At 37.6% G+C, this 23,530-nt stretch overlaps 1 protein-coding gene across 1 annotated transcript in view; it reads left to right on the top strand.

Annotated features, from left to right (window-relative positions):
• Nucleotides 1–23,530, top strand: part of EPRS1 (glutamyl-prolyl-tRNA synthetase 1) — a 78,816-nt gene that overhangs the window by 4,346 nt on the left and 50,940 nt on the right. The window contains exons 2-12 of the mRNA XM_017526281.1: nt 1,379–1,463; nt 6,728–6,827; nt 8,586–8,742; nt 9,683–9,822; nt 11,453–11,547; nt 15,882–16,008; nt 16,694–16,886; nt 18,286–18,457; nt 20,521–20,754; nt 21,644–21,728; nt 22,205–22,264. Coding sequence (XP_017381770.1) covers nt 1,379–1,463; nt 6,728–6,827; nt 8,586–8,742; nt 9,683–9,822; nt 11,453–11,547; nt 15,882–16,008; nt 16,694–16,886; nt 18,286–18,457; nt 20,521–20,754; nt 21,644–21,728; nt 22,205–22,264 — 1,448 coding nt within the window. The remainder of the gene's footprint in view (nt 1–1,378; nt 1,464–6,727; nt 6,828–8,585; nt 8,743–9,682; nt 9,823–11,452; nt 11,548–15,881; nt 16,009–16,693; nt 16,887–18,285; nt 18,458–20,520; nt 20,755–21,643; nt 21,729–22,204; nt 22,265–23,530) is intronic.

Here is a 23,530-nt window from a genome sequence, read left to right as displayed (position 1 = left end):
ATTCCAGCGTGGGCGATAGAGGGAGATCCTGTTTCAAAAAAAATAAACAAATAAAAATAAAGCTGAAACACTTTCCCCTGTTGCCACTATATACACAGTCACCCCATACTCATAAACTTCTGCTCTTTATCTCCCCCTCTCCCAGTGTAATTGTACCATAATTCTTGTTTGATCTCTGTGTGTTTACATTATAATGACCGAATAAGTTTTATTTGCTGCTGAGCCACATTGTATAGTTGCTTTTCATGTCAAACTGTTATTTTCCATGGAATAATTGCTGTTTGTTTGCTTTGTAATTTTCTTCTGAAAGTTTTCTGATTTCTGAATTTTTTTTTTTTTTTTTTTTTTTTTTTTTTTTTTTTTTTTTTTTTTTTTTTGAGACATTCTTGCTCTGTCCTCAGGCGGGAGTGCAGTGGCATAATCTCGGCTCACTGCAAATTTTGCCTCCTGGGTTCAAGTGATTCTCCTGCCTCAGTCTCCCAAGTAGCTGGGACTACAAGGTGCGCACCACCATGCCCAGCTAATTTTTTTTTAGTAGAGATGGGGTTTTACCACGTTGGCCAGGATGGTCTCAATCTCTTGTCCTTGTGATCCACCCGCCTCGGCCTCCCAAAGTGCTGGGATTACAGGCTTGAGCCGCCGCGCCCGGCCCTATTAGTTCACTTTTTTATTTGCTGGATGTGATTTCATTGTATGGGTATGCTAAAATTGATCTCATTTATTTTGATGGTCAGTACCCTGATTGGCCAGTGGGAGCCCCTCCAACCTTGACTCTGCCCTTTTTTTTTTTCACTTTTTTGTTTTTTGATATGGAGTCTTGCTCTGTTGCCCAGACTGGAGTGCAGTGGTGCGATCTTTGACTCACTGCAACCTCCGCCTCCTGGGTTCAAGCGATTCCCCTGCCTCAGCCTCCCGAGTAGTTGGGATTATAGGCATGTGCCACCAAGCCCGGCTCATTTTGTGTTTTTAGTAGAGACGGGATTTCTCCATGTTGGTCAGGCTGGTCTCGAACACCCAACCTCAGGTGATCTGCCCACCTGGGCCTCCCAAAGTGCTGGGATTACAGGCGTGAGCCACCTTGCCTGGCCAGCACTATACTAATTTCTTTTTGTCTCCAAAGGGAGGAACAGATTAATTTCACTGTCTCTAGTTGAGCAAACTCAAAACCAGTTGGCTATGCTAGTGAATGGATTCTGGATTCTGATTTGTTGCTGTTCTGAGACAAAAGACTATACTTCCTGTTTGCGGACTACTGAGAGAAAAGTTCACGCCTTACAGAATTTAATATTGGTTTGTTGACTCATCCTGATTGCTTTATGATTCAAGTTATAAATACTGCATTGTTTTTAAAGAGTAAATCTTTTCATATTATTTATAGGAGCTTTGCTGGCAGTAGAACATGTGAAAGACAATGTCAGCATTTCCGTTGAAGAAGGGAAAGAGAATGTTCTTCGTGTTTCTGAGTAAGTGTTTTCATCAGTACTTTATTTTCAGTACTGATTGACTTTGTTGGGAACCAGCCCAACCCATGTCACTGGTGTCCTGGCAGTGACGAGGGAGTGAGAAAAGAAATAAAGACAAAGACACAAGAATAGAATTTTACGTCATGGGTCCAGGGGGCCAGCGCACTTGCCGGTGATCCGCGTTGGCGCTGAGCTCTGGGCTCCAAGGTGCTTTTATTAGGTGGATTATTTTGTTAATCTTGCAGGCTGTGGGGAGGAGGGTTGAGGAGGAAGATAGCTGGAGGAAGAGCACATGTCTGCAGCATTCAATAGCAAGCGTGGTTCTCCTAAGAAAGCTAACTAAGGGTACCAAGATTTTACTACCCATTGTCTATCCAGGTGTTTTGGCAAGAGAGGTGCAGCAGATAAGGCACCATGAGGTCTGAACATACACAGTGCATCAAGGGGCTTTTATCTCCCAAGCATTTTGGACACAGAACAATCGGAATTGCTCCATATTCTGAGAACATAGGCAGAGCCTGTTGGGATTGGTGATCTCTGTCCTGTAAGGTCTTTTGGCCTTACCAGCTCCCATCTGCAAAGACCCTCCCCGAGTCTTGTGAGCAGAGGTTGCACTACTTGCCCGAGTCTTTTGCATAAGCTCCCTTTACTAGATCCTCACACAGACTATGTTGGGAAGAGTTGTGGGACCAAAGCAATTTTTTCTGCTCTGCAACCACACTGCAGTGTTCCAAAGTTATAGGGTGCTCTCAGATGGTCTTTTTTTAAAGATGGGATTTCACCATGATGGCCAGGCTGGTCTTGAACTCCTGACCTCAGGTGATCCACAGTGCTAGCATTACAGACGTGAGCCACTGCGCCCAGCTCAGATGGTTTTTACCATAGGTCTCCTGTTACTGCTTGATCTCTGCTTTTATTTTATTGCACCATAGTTTGGATATGATCCGTGGCACAAATCTCAGTGTGTAAAAAGCAGAGCAAACTTGTAATCGTTTAACTAGAAGTAACACAGGTCTGCCCCTGGCCATCTCTTCCCACAGACTTTATTTATTTAATTAATTTATTTTTTAGACCGGGTCTCCCTCTGATCCCTAGGCTGGCATGATCATAGCGCACTGTACCTAGAACTCCTGGACTTTTGAGCTGATTCTTTTGGTACTGACCTCTGTCCTTTATATTCTAGTATTGTTTCTCCTTATTTTTCCAGTTTTAGGCACTATCTTTCCACTAAGAAAGATAGAGCTGGGACAGGCACGGTGGCTCATGCCTGTAATCCTAGCACTTTGGGAGGCCGAGGCGGGTGGATTTCTTGAGCTCAGCATTTTGAGACCAGCCTGGGCAACACAGTAAAATCCTGTCTCTACAAAAAAATACAAAAATTAGCTGCATGTGGTGGCTTGTGGCTGTACCCCCAGCTACTTGGGAGACTGAGGTGGGAAGATCGCCTGAGCCCAGGAGATGGAGGTTGCAGTGAGCCAAGATCGCACCACTGTATTCCAGCGTGGGCGATAGAGGGAGATCCTGTTTCAAAAAAAATAAACAAATAAAAATAAAGCTGAAACACTTTCCCCTGTTGCCACTATATACACAGTCACCCCATACTCATAAACTTCTGCTCTTTATCTCCCCCTCTCCCAGTGTAATTGTACCATAATTCTTGTTTGATCTCTGTGTGTTTACATTATAATGACCGAATAAGTTTTATTTGCTGCTGAGCCACATTGTATAGTTGCTTTTCATGTCAAACTGTTATTTTCCATGGAATAATTGCTGTTTGTTTGCTTTGTAATTTTCTTCTGAAAGTTTTCTGATTTCTGAATTTTTTTTTTTTTTTTTTTTTTTTTTTTTTTTTTTTTTTTTTTTTTTTTTTGAGACATTCTTGCTCTGTCCTCAGGCGGGAGTGCAGTGGCATAATCTCGGCTCACTGCAAATTTTGCCTCCTGGGTTCAAGTGATTCTCCTGCCTCAGTCTCCCAAGTAGCTGGGACTACAAGGTGCGCACCACCATGCCCAGCTAATTTTTTTTTAGTAGAGATGGGGTTTTACCACGTTGGCCAGGATGGTCTCAATCTCTTGTCCTTGTGATCCATCCGCCTTGGCCTCCCAGAATACTGGGATTACAGGCATGAGCCATCGCATCCGGCCTTTCTGAACTTTTCTACATGACTTCAGGAAGTTTGGAAGACTGTTCCCTTAGGAGTCCGTATTCTCAAGTTTTATAACAATATGCTTTAGTTTGGGTCTATTTTTTATCTGTTCTGCTGGGCATTTGGTTCCCACTTTTGTTGTGGAAACTTGGAAATCCTGGTTTGGGTAATTGAAAAAATTTTTTCTTTAATTTGAAGTGTTCTTCTCTCCGTTTCCTGTTGTTTTTTTTTTTTCTTTTTTCTATAATAGTGTCTCACTGTGTCACCAGGCTGGAGTGCAGTGGTGCGATCTCAGCTCACTGCAACCTCTGACTCCCTGGTTCAAGTGATTCTCCTGCCTCAGCCTCCCAAGTAGATGGGATTAGAGGCATGTGCCACCACACCCAGCTAATTTTTGTATTTCTAGTAGAGACGGGGATTCACCATGTTGGCCAGGATGGTCTCAATCTTCTCATGATCTGCCTGCCTCAGCCTCCCAGAGTGCTGGGATTACAGGCATAAGCCACCATGCCCGGCCCCATCTCTTTATTTTTATTTTTAGAGATGGAGGTCTCAATATGCTGTCCAGGCTGGAGTGCAGTAGATACTCAGAGGTGCAATTGTAGCACGCTATAGCTTCCAACTCCCGGGATTAAGCAATATACATGCCTCAGCCCCCCACCTGCCCACGCCCCCCGCAGTAGTTGCGACTACAGGTGTGCATCAACATGCCAGGTTCAATTTTCTTTTTCTTTACTTTCTGGGAAATTCCTCAGCTTTATTCCATTTTTCTATTGAGGTTTTCAGTTTTGGCCATTATATTTTTAGTAACTGAGTGCTCTCTTTTTTTGCATTCTGTGTACTACTTGTTTAGGATCCTGTTGTTTCATGATTGCAATGTTTTTGTTTCATTGCTAAAAAGAAATTCTCTTTTTTTTTAAATTTTATTTGAGGTTCAGTGGTAGATGTGCAGGTTTGTTATGTAGGTAAACTTGTGTCATGGGGGTTTGTTATGCATATTTTTTGTCCCCCAAAAACTAAGCCCAGTACCCAATAGTTATTTTTTCTGCTCTTCTCCTTCCTCCCAACATCCATCCTCAAGTAAGCCCCAGTGTCTGTTCCCTTTTTTGTGTTCATGTGTTCTCATCATTAAGCTCCCACTTATAAGTGAGAACATGCAGTACTTGGTTTTCTGTTCCTGTGTTAGTTTGCTAAAGATAATGGCCTCCAGCACGATCCATGTTCCTGCAAAAGATGTGATCTTGTTTTTTTTTATGGCTGCATAGTATTCCATGGTATATATGCGCCACATTTTCTTTATCTAGACTGTCACTGATGGGCACTTAGGTTGATTCCATGCCTTTGTTATTGTGAATAGTGCTGCAGTGAATATTTGCGTACATGTGTCTTTATGGCAGAATGGTTTATATTCCTCTGAGTGTACAGCCAGTAATGAATGGGGATTGCTGGGTCGAATCATAGTGTAGCAGGATCGGCAGCGAGAAACAGAGCTCCTGAACACCGAATGGGAAAAGGAAAGGGTTTTCTTATTACAGCCGGGAGCTGAGGAATGATTCCATTCAAATTCAGCTTATCTAACAAAGGAAGGTTCTGCCTTTTATACAGGCTTATACTTACATCGAAGAACCTTAGGTTTATAGCTTTAGAAATCGCATATGAAAAGGGTTTTGGTTTACAGCTTCAGGAATCACATATGAAAAGGTTTCATCATAGTTTTAGGACTCGCATGTGAAAAGGTTTCTGTTTACAGTTTCAGGAATCACATATGAAAGGATTCTGGTTTATAGTTTTAGGACTCGTGAAAAGGTTTCTGTTTACGGCTTCAGGAATCACATATGAAAGGGTTCCGGTTTACAGTTTTAGGACTCACATGTGAAAACAAGATCACTCACATTGATCTTGTTTTAAGTAAAAACAGGGTCTTCCGGAGAGTTTTCCCAAGACCAAGACTGCCGCCTACAGGAAGGTGAAACAGGAGGTGCCAGTTGGTCAGCCTTTTCTTCTATTGAAATGCAGTGTGATAGTCAAAGGGGAAGTTGATCTCAGATGCCTGGGTCTCCCTCTTCAGTACTTCTGTTTTTAGCTCTTTAAGAAATCGCCATACTGCTTTTTTACAGTGGTTTCACTAATTTACACTGCCACCAACAGTGTGTGTGTGGGTTTTATTTTTACTTTTATTTTTGAGACGGAGTTTTGCTCTGCTGCCCAGGCTGGAGTGCAGTGGTGCCTGTGATTAATTTTGATGAGGTTTGATCTGCCTTTTTAGCCTCTTTATTAGTAGTATATTCTTGGCTTCTTTACCTTGATTTATTTATTTATTTTTTTTGAGACAGGGTCTCTCTCTGTTATCCAGGCTGGAGTGCAGTGATGTGATCTCAGCTTGCTACAACTTCTGCCTCTTGGGTTCCAGCAATTCTTGTGCCTCAGCCTTCTGAGTAGCTGGGACCACAGGTGCATGCCACTATACCTGGCTAATTTTTGTGTTTTTAGTAGAGATGGGGTTTTACCATATTAGCCAGGGTGGTCTCAAACTCCTGACCTCAAGTGTTCTGCCCAACTTGGCCTCCTAAAGTGCTGGGATTACAGATGTGAGCCACCACACCCAGCAAGGCTTGATTTATTTCAAATCACTGTTATTCTCAGTATGCTGGTTATATTTTCATATTTGCCCCTCAGAATAGACATGTAAAGAACAAATTAGCAAGCCAGGCGTGGTGGCTCATGCCTGTAATCCCAGCACTTTGGGAAGTAGATCACCTGAGGTCAAGAGCTTGAGACCAGCCTGGCTAACATGGTGAAACTCCGTTTCTACTAAAAATACAAAAAATTAGCTGGTCGTGGTGATAGGCACCTGTAATCCCAGCTACTCTCGTGGCTGAGGCAGGAGAATCACTTGAACCTGGGAGGTGGAAGTTGCAGTGAACTGAGATCACACCATTGCATTGCAGCTTGGGCAACAAGAGCGAAATTCTGGAAAAAAAGGAACAAATTAGCAGATCTATTTTTTTACTATAGTAGAAAATACATAGTAAATATAATAAGGTTTCCATTTTTACGTTTCTTCATAAACGGAATTGCTAGAGCAGCAGTGATATTTTATTTCATGCTTATATTCTAGAAATGTGATATTCACAGATGTGAATTCCATACTTCGATACTTGGCTCGAGTTGCAACTACAGCTGGGTTGTATGGCTCTAATCTGATGGAACATACTGAGGTGAGCAACGAGCATTTCACTGTGTGCTTTGTCTTATGCTTCTGTTTTTTATGGGAACCTCATTTATTGTTGGCTTATGAACTATTCTACTTAAGGATATTAACAGTGTTAGTTATATAGACCAAGGTACAGAATGCTCATCTTATTTTTTGTCACCAAAACATTCTTTTTTTATAACTCCTAAGTTTGAATGTTTAATCCCCTACTAGCTGTTCTTTTGGGAGCATTTAGTGCTATCTTTGTCTTCAGAGATTCCTAGCATTTCATAGGCAGATGGGGCTGTATGGATCATCTCATCCAACTTTCTTTAGGGATAAGGAAGGCAGCAGGCCTGGAAGAGTTAAGAGGTTTGACCAGGGTAACTTCTTAGTTTGGATCCCATTTTCTTTTCTGAGCATATGCCTGCAGTAGTAAATTATCTTTTGATACAATCATGTGCCTCTTAACAGTAGGATGCATTCTGAGAAATGTGTTTTTAGGCAATTTCATCATTCTATCAGCATCATAGAGTGTACCTACAAAAACCTAAATGGGGTAGCCTACTATGCACCTACGCTATACAGTGTAGCCTATTCCTTCTAGGCTACAAACCTATACCAGCATGTTACAATACTCAATACAGTAGGCAGTTGTAATATAGTAAGTGTTTGTGTATCTAAACATAGACAACATAAAACGAAACTATAATCTTCTGGGACCATTGTCATATATGCAGTCTGTCATTGACCGAAATGTCATTATGCTGTAGATGACGGTACTGCTTTTTAGTTACTGCTTTTTTTCCCTGTTTGTATTCTGCTCTAACTTTCCTAAATCTTCATAAAATTCAAAGTACAAAGAATGGTTTCTTACCGAGACCAGCTTGGCCATAGAGACCCCACACTCAGGTGGCGCTGAAGGAATTAAGAAGCAGACACCCAGATAGAACAGCAAAGTGGGACTATCCGGGGGCCAACAGCCTTTGAGCTCAAAGCCTCAGGGCCTGACAGCATTCCAGGCTGAGGGCTTGAGCAAACTGACCCATGTAGTTATTCTGTCTGAACAGGTGTTTGTTATTAACAAATAGGTGTTCTGTGTTTTCTCGTAGAACCAAGATACATTAGGTAGGAAGCTGGTGCCTGCTTACCACTGATCATGGACAAACTAAAAAGTATTCTCCATGAGGGAGCCACAGGGGCATGATCACATGTCCCATGCTTAAAGAATTGTTTTAACTGGTGTGTAATATACATACACTGCTCTGCTACTTTAGAATGCCCCAAGCAGTTTTCCATTTGGGTGGGAGTGCCAGCTAGGTTTTCCTTGCCATCGTTCTTCTTAGCAAACAATGTAATTTTACCATACACTCAGCATTTCTCAACAGTTTCTAAGTATTTACTTTTACATTTTTCAAGTAAATGAATCTGTTTGGCCAGGTACCATCCCTTGGGTTCATTCATGTTGGTTACTTATTTCTGCCACCAGTTCTCAAATTCTTATTTTCTTGTTCTTTCCTGAAATGCTCCTCCACACTCCTGTAAAAAAACAGAAAGCATAGCAAAATAACAGTAAAATGTAGCATTTATTTAAGTTCCATTTTAGATTTTAGGCAACCAGAATTTAGTTCACATAATGATAAGTTGTATAATTTGAGAAAGGAAAAGCATAGGTCTGACTGAGGAAGCCGCAGTTACTGTTGCTCCAGTTAACTAGAATTTGTTTATGGTCTTTAAGTTGAAATGTTGGAGTGCATTTTTTTTCTATCTTTTATGTTCACAGATTGATCACTGGCTGGAGTTCAGTGCTACAAAATTATCTTCATGTAATTCCTTTACTTCCGCAATCAATGAGCTCAATCATTGCCTGTCTCTGAGAACATACTTAGTTGGAAACTCCTTGAGCTTAGCAGATTTATGTGTTTGGGCCACCCTAAAAGGTATCAATAATTGTTCTTAAAGTGCTCTGTTTTAATCATTTAATATTTGCTGGATAGGAAGCATATATATCTCTGTGTGTATGCATGTGTGTATATGTGTGTGTGTATATGTGTTTAGACAGTAACTTAGGACTTTATTACAGAGGAATCCCCTCCCTGGCTGTTTTGTTCCTATCCAGTTACAGGAATTCCCTGTCTTTTTCTGGTGTCAACTTTCTTTTTGCCTTTGGAGCTGATTTTGTTCCTGTTAAAGAAGTCCCCATCCGATTTATGTGAACACTTCTCCCACTTCAGCCATTATTTTACTCCAGACACTTGTCTTTGACTTGAAAAAAGTCTTTATTGCTCAGTGAGTGTGTGATTGGGAGTTTGGGGGGTAGTGGGATGATGTGGAATTGTGGTTTTCCTGAGAGGTCACTTCCCTCTTCTACAACAGTATGCAACAAGAATATGCGCTTTCCAACTTGGAAAGCCAGTTTTTTTCAAAAACAACTTTCATGAGGTATAATTGATACACGGAAAACCACACTTACTTAAAAAGGTATAATTTGATAAATTTTGATGCGTGCACACACACACACACACACACACACCCCACACCCTGTGGAACTATGGTTACAATCAAGATAACAAATATACTCACCACCCCCAAAAGTCCCTCATGTCCTTTCGTAATCATCCACCCTCCCCTGGTCCCAGGCAACCACGACGCCCAGATTTGAATGTTTTTCAGTTGGTTGAATCTACGGTTATGGAACCCATGGGCATGGAGAGCTAACTGTATTACAAAACATTTCGATGTATACCCAGATATTTAAAATTCCATTTTCTTCATAAGCACAACTTTAAGCCATCTCATTTACTTGAATTAATCACAACTGGAACTTTGCTTTTGAAGCTGCAGATTTATTGAATAGTTTAAAATTATCTTTGCTAATAGGAAATGCTGCATGGCAGGAACAGCTGAAACAGAACAAAGCTCCAGTTCATGTAAAACGCTGGTTTTGCTTTCTTGAAGCCCAGCAGGCCTTCCGGTCAGTAGGTACCCAGTGGGATGTTTCAGCAACCAAAGCTAGAGTGGTAAGCCTTTTTATCTTTCTTTTTTTTAGAAAAAAAAAAAAAAAAAAAAAAAATGACATTTCAGTCTGTCTGAGGCCCTAGGTCTGGAAAGAAAATTATTCCTACTCATAAAGTTCATTTTCTTTTAATAAATCTTCTTGCAAGAATCTGACATTTTTATGTCTTGGTTTGACTTTTAATTGTTCAGCTACTTAAAGCCCTAACCTTTATATAGCTAAAGATTTTGATCAGCCAGTGTATAACCCTTACACAATCCAAACTCCATATAAATAAAACCTCATAATTTTATACCTTTACAGTCTTTTCTTCCTCCTGAGTCTCCTGGTTTTTGAACCATTGAGCATGGAGTCCTGGGATTCTGCAGCACTTTTTCATTGATTGTGTAGGAGAATGTGACATAGTGTACAGTAGGAAAGGTCCTTTTCTCAGCTAGAGTTGCCCTACTTTGATCTGTTTCACATTTTAGGAATGTGTAGTAAAGTTTTGATTTAATGAAGGTTTTCTAATGTAGTAAAATTGGAAAACTGTCTACTTGAATGAAGATAGCACAGTCCACTTGGTTGTTTTGACTACAAATCTTTATTCATCCTTCACTGTTTTTCACATTTACTCAACCAGTCTTGTTACTCTCATGTGTGGAGATTTGTTTTCTGTCCATCTTCAATGCTGTTGTGCTTTGTTGAGGCCTAATTATCCCTTGCTTGGTTTAATACCGTAACCTCATAACTGAACTTTTTTTTGTCTCCTTTCTTTAGTTCAGGGTATCACTTTAGAAAACACAAATCCATGGTCCTATTACTTACCCCTGAGGACTGACTCCCCATTGCCTGAAACTTAAAAGCCAAGCTTAAAAGGCCCTCTGTGTTTTTGACTTAATCTATTTCAGCTTTCTTGCCTACCCACCCAATATGCATCCCTAGTTTTTCATGGATATTGAACTACTTTCTCTTGCCTTTGTGCCTTACTGTTATTTATTTACCTAGAATGAATACCCCATATACTCTTTTTTTTCTTTTTTAGAGACAGAGTTTTTGCTCTTGTCACCCAGGCTGGAGTGTAGTGGCATGATCTTGGCTCACTGCAACCTCCACCTCCCAGGTTCAAGTGATTCTCTTGCCTCAGCCTCCTGAGTAGCTGGGACTACAGGCACATACCTCCATGCCTGGCTAAGTTTTGTATTTTTAGTAGAGATGGGGTTTCACTGTGTTGGCCAGGCTGGCCCTGAACTCCTGACCTCAGATGATCTGCCCTCCTTAGTCTCCCAAAGTGCCGGGATTACAGGCTTGAGCCACTGTGTCCAGCTTCCCATATACTCTCCATATGATACATTTCTACATATTCTTCAAGGTCCAGCTTGGTTCCTAACTCCTTTTAAGCTTTTCCTTATACACCTTGATATTGCTGATTAATTCACCTGAGTGCTCGAACAGCACCCTGAACATATCTCTATTACTGGTATTTGGTTTTATTTATATTCTTAACCAGATTTTGCATCCTTAGGTGCAGGGATGATGATCTAGTTGTTATGTTTTCCATAACCAGTGTGGTGCCTGGCACATTTGTTGAATGAGTGTGTTCTTAGACATTTAACCACATGACTTTTTGTTGTGATGGTGATTGTGTTTTTCAGGCACCTGAGAAAAAGCAAGATGTTGGGAAATTTGTTGAGCTTCCAGGTGCAGAGATGGGAAAGGTTACTGTCAGATTTCCTCCAGAGGCTAGTGGGTAAGAAAATGTAACTCACATTTATAATTGAATATATTTAGTGGGAAAGCTTTAAAACAGTGATTAAATACTTAAAATATTAATAGGTTAATGATATAGAAGAACATAAGATTTTAATTGCGGGAGTTAAAATTCTAAACATCTTAATAGTTTTTCCATTGCTAATAGTTAATGTTGATTTAATTTGTAGTTTTAGTTTGTGAACATAATAAAAGAGACATTTTAATTTTATCCTGACAGAACTTTAAATGTAATTAACAAAATATCCATAAATAAAAAAACCTTAAATTTCATTTTTATTTTTAGACTTTTGGGCTTTCATTTAATTGGATTTGTATTTGTACCCTGAGCAGTCCTTTTAATTAGCAGTTGAAGTTATAATAGCATTGTTTTTATTTTTTTCCTCCAAATAAATGAAGGGGATTCCTGAAAAGCCTGTTTCTATTCCTGTCTTTACATTAGGTTTCCCAAACCTTTTATCTCTTGACAGCTATGGAAGGTAGTATTTGAATGGCTTATTAGGGAAAAAGACTTCTGTTGGTGGTCACCTGGCTGGGCTGCTTCAGGCCTTGTCCACCATCCCCCAAGACCGAGGGGGTCTTTGTCTTTGCACACCTGTCATCCTATTTGAAACACATTGGACAAGCTTTATAATAACATCCTTCCAATTATATTACTATAATAAAATACGTCTTATTAAAACAGTTAGTCTCACTTAGAAAATAAACCGTTAGGAAAGTGATCTGCTATATTTTGTAAGTGAGGTGATTATTTTTTCCTAATTTAAGATTTCCAAATTTAATTTTTTCAGATTTTGTATTCTATTGCCATAACGAAGTTCTCACCCTTCTGTAGTACACAGTGGAAACTGGAAGATATAGAAACAATTTTCTTTTAGCTATGTATTTAATAGTTCTTCACAAACTATTTCATAAGCATAATTAACAGTAAAATTACTTTTAGAATTTCACATTTTCTCTGCTTTTCTATGTTTGCTGATTTAGGAGGTGAAATAAAGGGTAGATAGAAGGAGATGAAACAGAAGTGATGACTGGAAAATTCACAGACTTGATCATTAAATGATTGATTGGTAATTGACTAAGTGGATTCAATCATAAATAATACTTACCTTACATGGTTTAATACCTGTAGACATCTTGAGTTCCTACCATCCAGTATTCTGCTTCTGTGTACTTGGCATGAGTGGTCATGATTATCCTTTTGGATAGTGACTTTAATTCTCTATAAAAGCCACCTTTTTTTGGCAGTGGCCAATTATAACTGTGCCACTTGAACATTTGCCTTTTTTGAATCTTTTTATATTTTGTGTCACTGTCACTTCTTGGAATAGTGAGTTCCCCATGTTTGTATATTTACAGTATAAAACGTATTTACTTGTACATTATGTCGGTTTCAGAGACTATGCTCGTGAGACAGTTTTGGGATTTGGAATATGAATCAGTATTTAGTTTCTCTTATTGTGCATAATTTTGATCATCTCTTCTTGTTTTTTTGTTTTTTGTTTTGAGATGGAGTTTTGCTCTTGTTGCCCAGGCTGAAGTACAGTGGTACGATCTCGGCTCGTCACAACCTCTGCCTCCTGGGTTCAAGTGATTCTCCTGTCTCAGCCTCCCGAGTAGCCAGGATTACAGGCATGTGCCACCAAGCCTGGCTAATTTTGTATTTTTAGTAGAGATGGGGTTTCTCTGTGTTGGTCAGGCTGGTCTCAAACTCAGGTGATCTGCCCACCTTGGCCTCCCAGAGTGCTGGGATTACAGGTGTGAGCCACTGCACCCAGCTGATCATCTCTTCTTATATTGTTGAAGAGTTTTTCTTTAATTACTATTTTTTCTTTTTTTCCTTTTCTTTGTCTTAAATGAAAGGCCAGAAGGCTTGGCTTTGCCTTTTATTTTTATTCTTAGCTAACATATATATAGTACCTATTATGTACAGTTGCCACCACATGCTTTACTTACAGCAACTTATTTAATACCAGCAGCCTTCTAAAGAAGGCACTGTTGTTTGTTGTTATTTCTGTTTTACAAATGGCTTCGGCTTCGGAAACAGATTCATACAATGTTTTAGTAACTTGCCAAGCTCAAACCTATACCATGTGGCTCTAGAGTTCATATAATTAAAAATTATACTACATGTATCTCCTACATGTGGCAGAAGCCCAATTCAGCATCAGTGCTAACTCATGCAGCATGATCTTTTTTTTTTTTTTTTTTCCTAAGCTATTCTGATATAGATTGACTCTTTAACTGATGATTTTATAGTCCTCTTAGCTTACTTGAGGTTTGGAATTGTTAGACCTGCACATATTATTTTGGATGTAGAAATAACATTTTTGAAATCATGTTTTGATCTCATGACCCTTCTTAAATTAACTTCTGTATTTTAAAGCCAAGCACATTAACTGTAAAATAATAGGTAGTAATTTAGTTAGTATTTTCGTGACAATGGTTATTATAGCATGTTATTGGGTGCAATGCCCTCAGTTAAAACTAAACCACAGTATTTTTCTTCCTGGGAACTTATGACCCTTCATTTAATTTTATTTTTAATACATTTTTAACTTAGTTTTAGATTTCACAAGGTTGCAAAAATAGTACAGAAAGTTCCCATGTACTCTGCACTCAGTTTTTCCTAACATTAACATCTTACATTACTGTGGTTCTTTTGTCACAACTAATGAACCAATATTACTATATTCTTACTATTTTATTTTTAAAGATGGAGTTTCGATCTTGTTGCCCAGGCTGGAATGCAACGGCACAATCTTGGCTCACTGCAACCTCCGCCTCCCGGGTTCAAGTGATTTCCTGCCTCAGCCTTCCAGGTGGCTGGGATTACAGGCATGTGCCACCACGCCTGGCTACTTTTTGTGATTTTAGTAGTGACGAGTATCATCGTGTTGATCAGGCTGGATGGTCTTGCACTCCTGACCTCAGGTGATCTACCCGCCTCGGCCTCCCAAAGTGATGGGATTACAGGCTTGATCCACTGCCCTGGCTAACATATTATTAATTAAACTCCATGCTTTTTTGGGATTTTATTAGTTTTTCCCTAGTATCCCTTTTCTGGTCTAAGATCTCATCTGTGACATCATGTGCAGCCCTTTATTACATGCCCTAATGTAATTTTTAATTAAAAAAAAAAGTTTTGAATAGCCCTAAATACATTGCATTGTATGTGTTTGCATAATCTTTGCATATAAACCCTTCTTAAAGTTGAATCATTGATCTGGGATACTAATGGCTTTTTAAGAATTGATTGATTTAAAAATGGTATAAATATATACAAGAGGTGGTGGTTTTCCTTCCTCCCATATTGATGTCAACTGAGATAAAAACTGCACGTGAAACTAGGTAACTGTCTTAAAGCTATGCAACTGCTACCATCATTTGAAACTAATACAAGTTGGTGAGAGCTGATTAAACTTCCATGCTTCATGCCTTGTTTCTAGCCCAATCCACTGTATTTCAACATAGTGCTATAACATATTTTCTTTTACTCACTTACTTGATAGAGGAGGGTGTTGATGTGTGATATTATCAACAGTGCCTCTCATCTGTATTATTCCTTACAGTTGTCAGCTGCTGATAGGAACAGCAGAACAGTGTTTTTGTAGATTCCGATTCATTGAGTTTGGTGCTCATGAGACCTTTGGGATTATTTAGCTAAAATTCTTTTATTTTTAATCTCTGTGACATGAGCTTACCTACATAACCTTCACATGTACCCCTGAACCTAAAATAAAAGTTTAAAAATTAAAGTTAAAAAATTATCTTTTATTTTGGCATCTGAGAAAACTGAAGCCTAGAGAAGTAAAGTGACTTTTCTGTGGCTTCCTAATTCTCAGGTGCTCCTTTCATTTAGCCATCACAGTGACAGTGACAGTCTCAGAGGAGCTTCTCTTCAGTGGGCATTAGGTGGGCACCCAGTTTTCAGTAGTAGTAGATCTTATTAAACAGTGGAAGGTAGCATTGGAAACAATTTTGAAGCAGCTTTACTTTAAGTGATCATTCTTCCTGATAAAAAGAAAAAGGAGATTCTCCTTAAGGTTGCAATGATTGTAAATAGCTTGTCCCTTCTGTGAGATTTTACATATGAAGTTGTTTCTTACAATTGTTTTACGAATGGTATAGTCTTTTTTCCCTTCCTGTCAGGGTTAGATTTTCGATCACAGTACTTTTTGTTAGAAAATAAAATATGACTGGGGTACCAATTAGAAGGATTTTTGTTTAGTTCTCATCTCCTCAAAAAGGTTAAGTTTAAGTAATTAGTTAAAACATGTTAATGAGTTTCTTTGTGAAATGTTTTTGTTTTAGTTACTTACACATTGGGCATGCAAAAGCTGCTCTTCTGAACCAGCACTACCAGGTTAACTTTAAAGGGAAACTGATCATGAGATTTGATGACACAAATCCTGAAAAAGAAAAGGAAGATTTTGAGAAGGTAATTAAAAGTGTAGTGATGACCCTTTGTCAGAAAAGTTAATTAAAGTTACAGGATTACCTAATACCTTCATGGTATGAAAATAAATTTTGTTCTCATAGCTGCTTTTTCCCCCTTATCTATATATTCCATGTCTGAAACCTAAGCCAAGAAATATTGAGCTCCCATACCAAAAAAACTTAAAATTTATTTTTCTTTTCCCAAGTTACAGATCGTACCTGAATGATATATTTTCCTGTAATACCAATTTATTAAATGAATTGGTCACTGGAGGCAGGTTTTTTGGTCATATAATCTTAAGTTTGTGAATGAAATAAACACTAAGTAGGTATTGAAAAATGTGAAGGTTTCCTAGCCTCTTATCTTTTTTCAGAGGTATGGCAGTGTATTCAAAGAGAGGGCAAATGATTGTCAGTTCTCCCAGTAATGACCAGCTTTTCCAAAGTAAATATAAAACTCCATCATGAGATCAGCTTTCTCAGATGGAAATTTGGAGGCTAATGTAATGCATATCTATCTCTTTTTTTTCTTTTTTGATCTAATATCATGTAACTTCCACAACCATTTTCAGGCTAAATAAGACTGATGGTCTATATTACATTTGCCTAAATGCAGTATCAAGGGTTGAAAAAGCACGAAAAAATGAGAAAGATATACTGGTGGTTATTTTGGTTTCTTATTACAGGTTATCTTGGAAGATGTTGCAATGTTGCATATCAAACCAGATCAATTTACTTATACTTCGGATCATTTTGAAACTATAATGAAATATGCAGAGAAGCTAATTCAAGAAGGGAAGGCTTATGTGGATGATACTCCTGCTGAGCAGATGAAAGCAGAACGTGAGCAGAGGATAGAATCCAAACATAGAAAAAACCGTAAGACACATTGTTTTATGTTTTAATTGATATTCTTATATCTTGCTTCTTGAGTAGAATGTGATTTCTTTTTAATAAAAGCTGCTAGTTTAAACACATTTGGGTATATGACTCATTTGTCTTAGAAATCTTTTTTCTTTATTATCTTTATGTTTTTATTATTTTAACATCACAGCTGCATATGAATATGCCCTTAGTGTCTCACTTATGTGTAGTTTTTTACATTGTATTCAGTTTGAAGGATTCCTTCTGGAACATTTTACAGTTTTCTTTTTTCTATAATACAATTTTTGATGATAAAGTTATCACCCAAGTCTTCCTTTTGGCATGTGGGTAAATGTGAATATAATATATAAGCTCATTACTAACCTACGTCTCTGAAATATCACTTGACTAAAGAGCATATCTTTCTTATTCATGATTTCTCTCCTGAACTTCTGAATTGGGCTATTTTCATTCTGTAATTATGTTACCAGAACCACACTGTATTTAAATCTTGAGTGTCACATTTGGGAAGTACTGGTAAATTGAAGTAGTTATAATGAGTCTTTTTTCTTTTGAAAAGTTTTTCTACATTTTCAAAGATGGCAAACAAATGGATTTTTAGACTTACCTTGATGCTTTGTGGGCAAGTGTCTTATATTTTTAGTAGCTTCCACAGAAAATTATTGTTTAACAGTTCTTATTGATGTGGGGCAGGTTGTTTGCTAGATGTTCTGATATAGGTAAAACCATAGCCACTTGAAATACAGAGTCCTTATTTTCTAGTATTCTTTTTTTTCTTGTATCATGGTCTGTTTTCTATCACCTCTTACTTTCTTGGATCCAAGAGTATCCTGCTTCTCATTGGGATGAGAAGGGGCTTTCAGGGAGCCCAGGAGCTCAGACTCTCATCCTGAACTGTGTTCTTCAGACAGGCATGGGCTGTAATGCCAGTGCCTGTGGGACCTTAGGGCTGGACCAAACCATTCTGTCCTCTAGGCATGAGGTGGCTAAAGAAGAGAATGCTTCTGCTTTAAAGGCGAAATGTTAAATTTGAGGGAGATGAGAAGAGAAGGGGCTGGCCGGTTGTGCCATGATGGGAAGGGAAACACTTAGGTGAGCAGAGCCTTCAGGCTTTGTACTTCTTCTTGTGCTTAATTGAAACTACATGAGTGGAACGTATTGATGTCACCTTTTCTAAAACATATTTGTATATCCTAAATGTATTGTGAAACTTCTTTCATTAAAAAATGATGGATTTGCTCTTGGTGCTGGATACTGGAACTATTAGAGTGTTTTTAAACTAACACAGGGTGTTTATAAGACAATAACATGAAAATTTATGTCAAATTATAGCACTATTAGAATAATTTAAATTTAACCAGATTAATAAACTAATATAATTATCACTTTATAGCTATTGAGAAGAATCTACAAATGTGGGAAGAAATGAAAAAAGGGAGCCAGTTTGGTCAGTCCTGTTGTTTGCGAGCAAAAATTGACATGAGTAGTAACAACGGATGCATGAGAGATCCAACCCTTTATCGCTGCAAAATTCAACCACATCCAAGAACTGGAAATAAATACAAGTAAATATGTCTCCTTCAATATGCTAGGTAGCCTTCTGTGCTTTTGTTTTGATCTTCTCTAAACATGGAATAGATGCAAAATAGTCAAGAAGCCTGGCCTTTTGTTCATGCATAGGTTAACTGGCTGGTGGACTTCTATAAAGGCATGTAGCCTTTCAGGGCCTGTTTGATCACCTGTCAGTTAAGGTTATACTACTTTATTTCTAAGATCACTTCCATCTATGAAAGTCCTGAGTCTGCCTAGAGCTGCTTTTTTTGTATTGATTAGATAAACTGTGATGTATATCTTTAGGTGAAGGTACTTCTCTTCCTGTAATAAACTTTGAGTCTACTTTGCACAGATTGATTCCCAAAAGTGATAATATTGAAAACTTCCAGGAATATGAACAATACAGGAAAGTAACATGTGTTTAGATTAGTTTTCTATGTGAATTTGTAGGTTAACAGATCTTTGTTTTAAATGGACCTTTTCCAAAAAAACTCTACTTTATAAAATAAACCATAATATATATTTTTTAATACTTTGGAGAAGCCTACTACACACAAATGCTGAATTAAGACTTCTGAAGAGAATGGTAAATGTAAATGATTACTTGGTTAGCTGATGTGACTTACTTTAAACTTATGGGTCCTGATACGTCCATATATAGACAAACACATGTATGAGTAGCGTGATTATCATTTTTACTAGGATTACTCCTTGTTTTACCAAGGAAATCCTTTAAATACATTTGGAAAAGTGACTTTGGATACACATTTTCAGTATCAAATAATTGCAAGGCATAATGCAGTAGCATCTTAAGTATAACGGCTGGACACAGTGGCTCATGCTTGTAATCGCAACACTTTGGAAGGCTGAGGCAGAAAGATCTCTTGAGGCTAGGAGTTTGAGACCAGCCTAGGAAACATAGCAAGAATCTGTCTCTACCAAAAAAATAAATAAAATTAAAAATATTAGCCAGGTATCATGGCATGCTTCAGTAGTTCTAGCTACTTGGAAGACTAAGGCAGAAGGACTGCTTGAGCCCAGGAGTTCAAGGTTACATGGAGTTGTGATCATGTCACTTCACTGCAGCCTGGGTGAGAGAGTGAGACTCTGTCTCTAGACAGACAAACAAAAAGGACAGCATTGGCTGGGTGCAGTGGCTCATGCCTGTAATACGAGCACTTTGGGAGGCCTGGGTGATCACTTGAGGCCAGGAGTTTGAGACCAGCCTGGCCAACATAGTGAAACCCCATCTCTTAAAAAAATACCAAAGTTAGCCAGGCATAGTGGCACATGCTTGTAATTCCATCTACTCGGGAGGCTGAGAATCACTTGAACCCAGGAGGTGGAGGTTGCACTGAGCTGAGATCGTACCACTGCACCCTGGCATGAGTGAAAGAGCGAGACTATCTCCAAAAACTAAAACAACAAAAGCATAATGCGCTAATATATGTATTCTTTATTCAAATTGATACTACATGTAAATTGTGTGCATTATCTTAGTCAGAAATTGTTTCTAAGACTACTTCATCTTAAATTTTAATTAACCTAGTGATTTTCTGGTCCTTTGTTGTTGTTATTGTTTTTTTTTTTTTTAACACAGTGAATGGAGAACTGTTTTTGAGTGCATTTGACTACAAATCTTTTAAGACTTTGAAGGATTTACTTGAGTAAGGTATTACTAAAGACTGGTTGAGACTCCATCTCAAAAAGATGTTCAAAAGCTAAATTACCTTAAAATTATGTAATGTATTGTTTGTTGCTTCCTACCATGCTGTACATTGGTCATTACAGAAATATGATTATAGAATTTGTCAAGCCAGTACCTAATTTTTTAATTAGATTGCAAATTTGCTTTTTTGTTTTAATACTGAGTTGATAACTGACTTATCCTTCTCAGAGGCTGCTAATGTTTTGAAATACTTTGAGTATTATAAGTTATAAAACCTTTTGGTATTTAAGAATCTCTTAACTTGTAAAAAATTATATTTTAAACTAGTGCTGTTATTTATAATGCCCAGTCTAAGATGGAAAGGATAAAATGTTTTATGGTTTTCTTAATTTTCTTTTTTTCTAGTGTTTATCCAACATATGATTTTGCCTGCCCCATAGTTGACAGCATCGAAGGTGTTACACATGCCTTGAGAACAACAGAATACCATGACAGAGACGAGCAGTTTTACTGGATTATTGAAGCTTTAGGCATAAGAAAACCATATATTTGGGAATATAGTCGGCTAAATCTGAACAACACAGTGCTATCCAAAAGAAAACTCACATGGTTTGTCAATGAAGGACTAGTAGATGGATGGTATGTTTAGTGTTGCTAACAATTGACAAGAAGTAGGGACATAGTAGATCAGTGATTTTTAAACTGCTTGAGAGATAGGGAAGGTTATTGGGAGGAGGGGGAATGGGTAGGCCTATAGAATTCCTGGTTCTTATCTTCATCTCAACCAATACATTAGGGTTCCCCTTTCTTGTTTTAATGCCACTAATATGGAATGCTTATTAGGAATCATGATTGAAAAACACACATGAGGGCACGTCCTCTGCAAGTCTTAGCATTTAATAGGAAAATGGTTATGACTTTCTGTTCCTTGGTATATTTGGTTACTGATCTCTACTCTCTGCTTTTCAGCTAGGTCCCAAGAAGGTAAAAATACCCTTAAGTCAAAGGGAAGATGTAAAAGTTTATCTTGAGCTCCATTAAAAGGATATTACTGCATACTTAGTGAGGTTTGCAAATGCCTACAGAATATTAATTTCTTAAATATATTGTTGTTTTATTACAAAGGTCTTTATAAAGTATATTCATACATGAATGGCAAGATACCATCTTTTTTCTGATTCTTGTGGTCCTATATGGAATAGGGACCTTGAAAATGTTTGTTAAATAAAAATGTATTAATGCATGGGATTTCCATATTTGAAAAGTCACCATTATGTCTTTTTTTTTTTTTTAATGTGCTTCTACTGTTTTCAGTAGTGCATTTATTTTACTGTAGTATTTGACAAGTCAGCAGTTATCCTGTTCCTTGAACTTGGGCTCACTGTTACTGCCATCTGCTTAGTTAGTATAACCAGCTCTCAGCCAAATGTTTAATAAGCTGAATATAATTTATTATTGATTAAGTATCTTCTCACCACATCTACACATTAAAATATATCCTTGGTACTTAAAATTTACATATTTCCAGGGATGACCCCAGATTTCCTACGGTTCGTGGTGTACTGAGAAGAGGGATGACAGTTGAAGGACTGAAACAGTTTATTGCTGCTCAGGTGCGTCAGGTTTCTTTCCCAGCTTCTCTGTTTGAAATTTCAGGTACCTCTATTACTGTCCCTTTAGTCTTTATTATCTCTATTGTTCTTTCTATTCCTTGTTTGTGCCTTATGATCCAAGGGCAGACTTTTTTTTTTTCTTTTTTTAAACAAAGGAGTATGTTTATCACTGTTTATAATAGTGAAAAATTGAAAATGTCCTAAACTCCTAAGCTAGGTTTGGACAAAGGCAGCTGAAGTATGTATAACAGTGAATTATGTGATCGTTGACTGTGACCAGTCTGTAGACTGAACCTTTACAGTGAACTGTTTAAGGGTAACCAAATTAGTTTGTGTACACTGAGTTTTATATTTCACTGGAGGTACACTCGTAAGTATTTCTCGAGTTTATTTTTTTCTAAACGTGCTTAGCACGAAAAAAAGGCAAAGTTCTAATTAATACTTTTTGCCCTTAAAATCATGTTATTATTTTCTAGGGCTCTTCACGTTCAGTTGTGAACATGGAATGGGACAAAATCTGGGCATTTAACAAAAAGGTATTTATTTTAACTCTCTTCTTTTCTCCTGCCTAAGTCCCAAATTATGTACTAGAAGTCATTACTGTGCTCATGGTAGAGAACAGTTTGTGAAGAATTTTAACATTTTGCAGACTTTCAGGAAAATGGAATGTTTTCCTTTTTTAAATACATGAAGAACATTAATGAAGCCTATTAACTATTCCAAATAAGTAACAATGATTGAAACAAAAAAACTTGGAATTATGGGGAACAGTAATAGTTTTTTCCTTAAATTTTTTTTGAACACTCTGCATTTCATTTTCTACTTTCAAGCTGCGAGCTCTGTGTAAGAAGGTATTACTTAATGCTTTTATTTGCCTTAAACATAGCTTTTAGCATATTATATGTTAAAACCTGAGATGTTATATGGCTTTGAAGCACAATCACATTTATATAAAGGACTTGCTTATGCAAACACATTGAAAATGCATTATTCATAGTGTTAAAAACCATGTCCTCTGGTTTTCTTAGTGCCAAAGGGGAGATTTGGATAACTCGATTCTACTATTCCCTCGTGTGCTGAGAGGACATAGAATTTTAAAATTATATATTTTATTGAGTTGTATCGAAGGCTCATTAATTACAGTTCCTTTGTCTTATTGAATCCAGCATTTTTTTTTAACTGTCTGTTAACTGAAAGTCAAATGAGGAATACAGCCTATTGACATTGTTAATTATTAATTGGAAAGCAGATGCTTAGACACTATAATAAGGCAAATCATTCAAATGCCATGTTTTAAATGATGGTTTCTGTGATTGTGTTCTGTAAATTCTTATTTGAGATTGCTGCTTGATGGTGCTGATGTCTTGCCTCGAGAAATAGTTGCTTGTTTCGCATGTGTCTTGAATTTGTTTTATTTTGGTCTTTTGTGTTTAGTTTTTGATACGTAAAGGAATTGTTAATTGGTTCTTTCTGTTGCTGCAGTTACTAATAATAAATATGAGTAGAATTTGCGGGCACAGTTAACATTGGTGTACTTTTCATTAACAATATGATTTTTAATGATTTTAAGTTTTAATAAAGTTAAGCATGGGCACTTTAGATATCTGAAATATATTTTATTGTACTCAAATAGTTCTGTAGGGTCTGTTAAGGTGAACTGCACATTTCTCTATCTTCTTTCATATTCTCCCTAGAGAAAGAACTTTCATCTCTTCTAGATAATTCTTTTGGTATTTATTGCTTATATTTCTTTTCTTTTTCTTTCTTTCTTTCTTTCTTAATATTTTTTTTTTTTTTTTTTT

This window comes from Cebus imitator, unplaced genomic scaffold (genome assembly GCF_001604975.1).
Source record: "Cebus imitator isolate Cc_AM_T3 unplaced genomic scaffold, Cebus_imitator-1.0 Scaffold42, whole genome shotgun sequence".
Classification (NCBI taxonomy): domain Eukaryota; kingdom Metazoa; phylum Chordata; class Mammalia; order Primates; family Cebidae; genus Cebus; species Cebus imitator.
The sequence above is the reverse complement of the archived record's forward strand: the minus strand, read 5'-3'. Positions and strand labels throughout refer to the sequence as shown.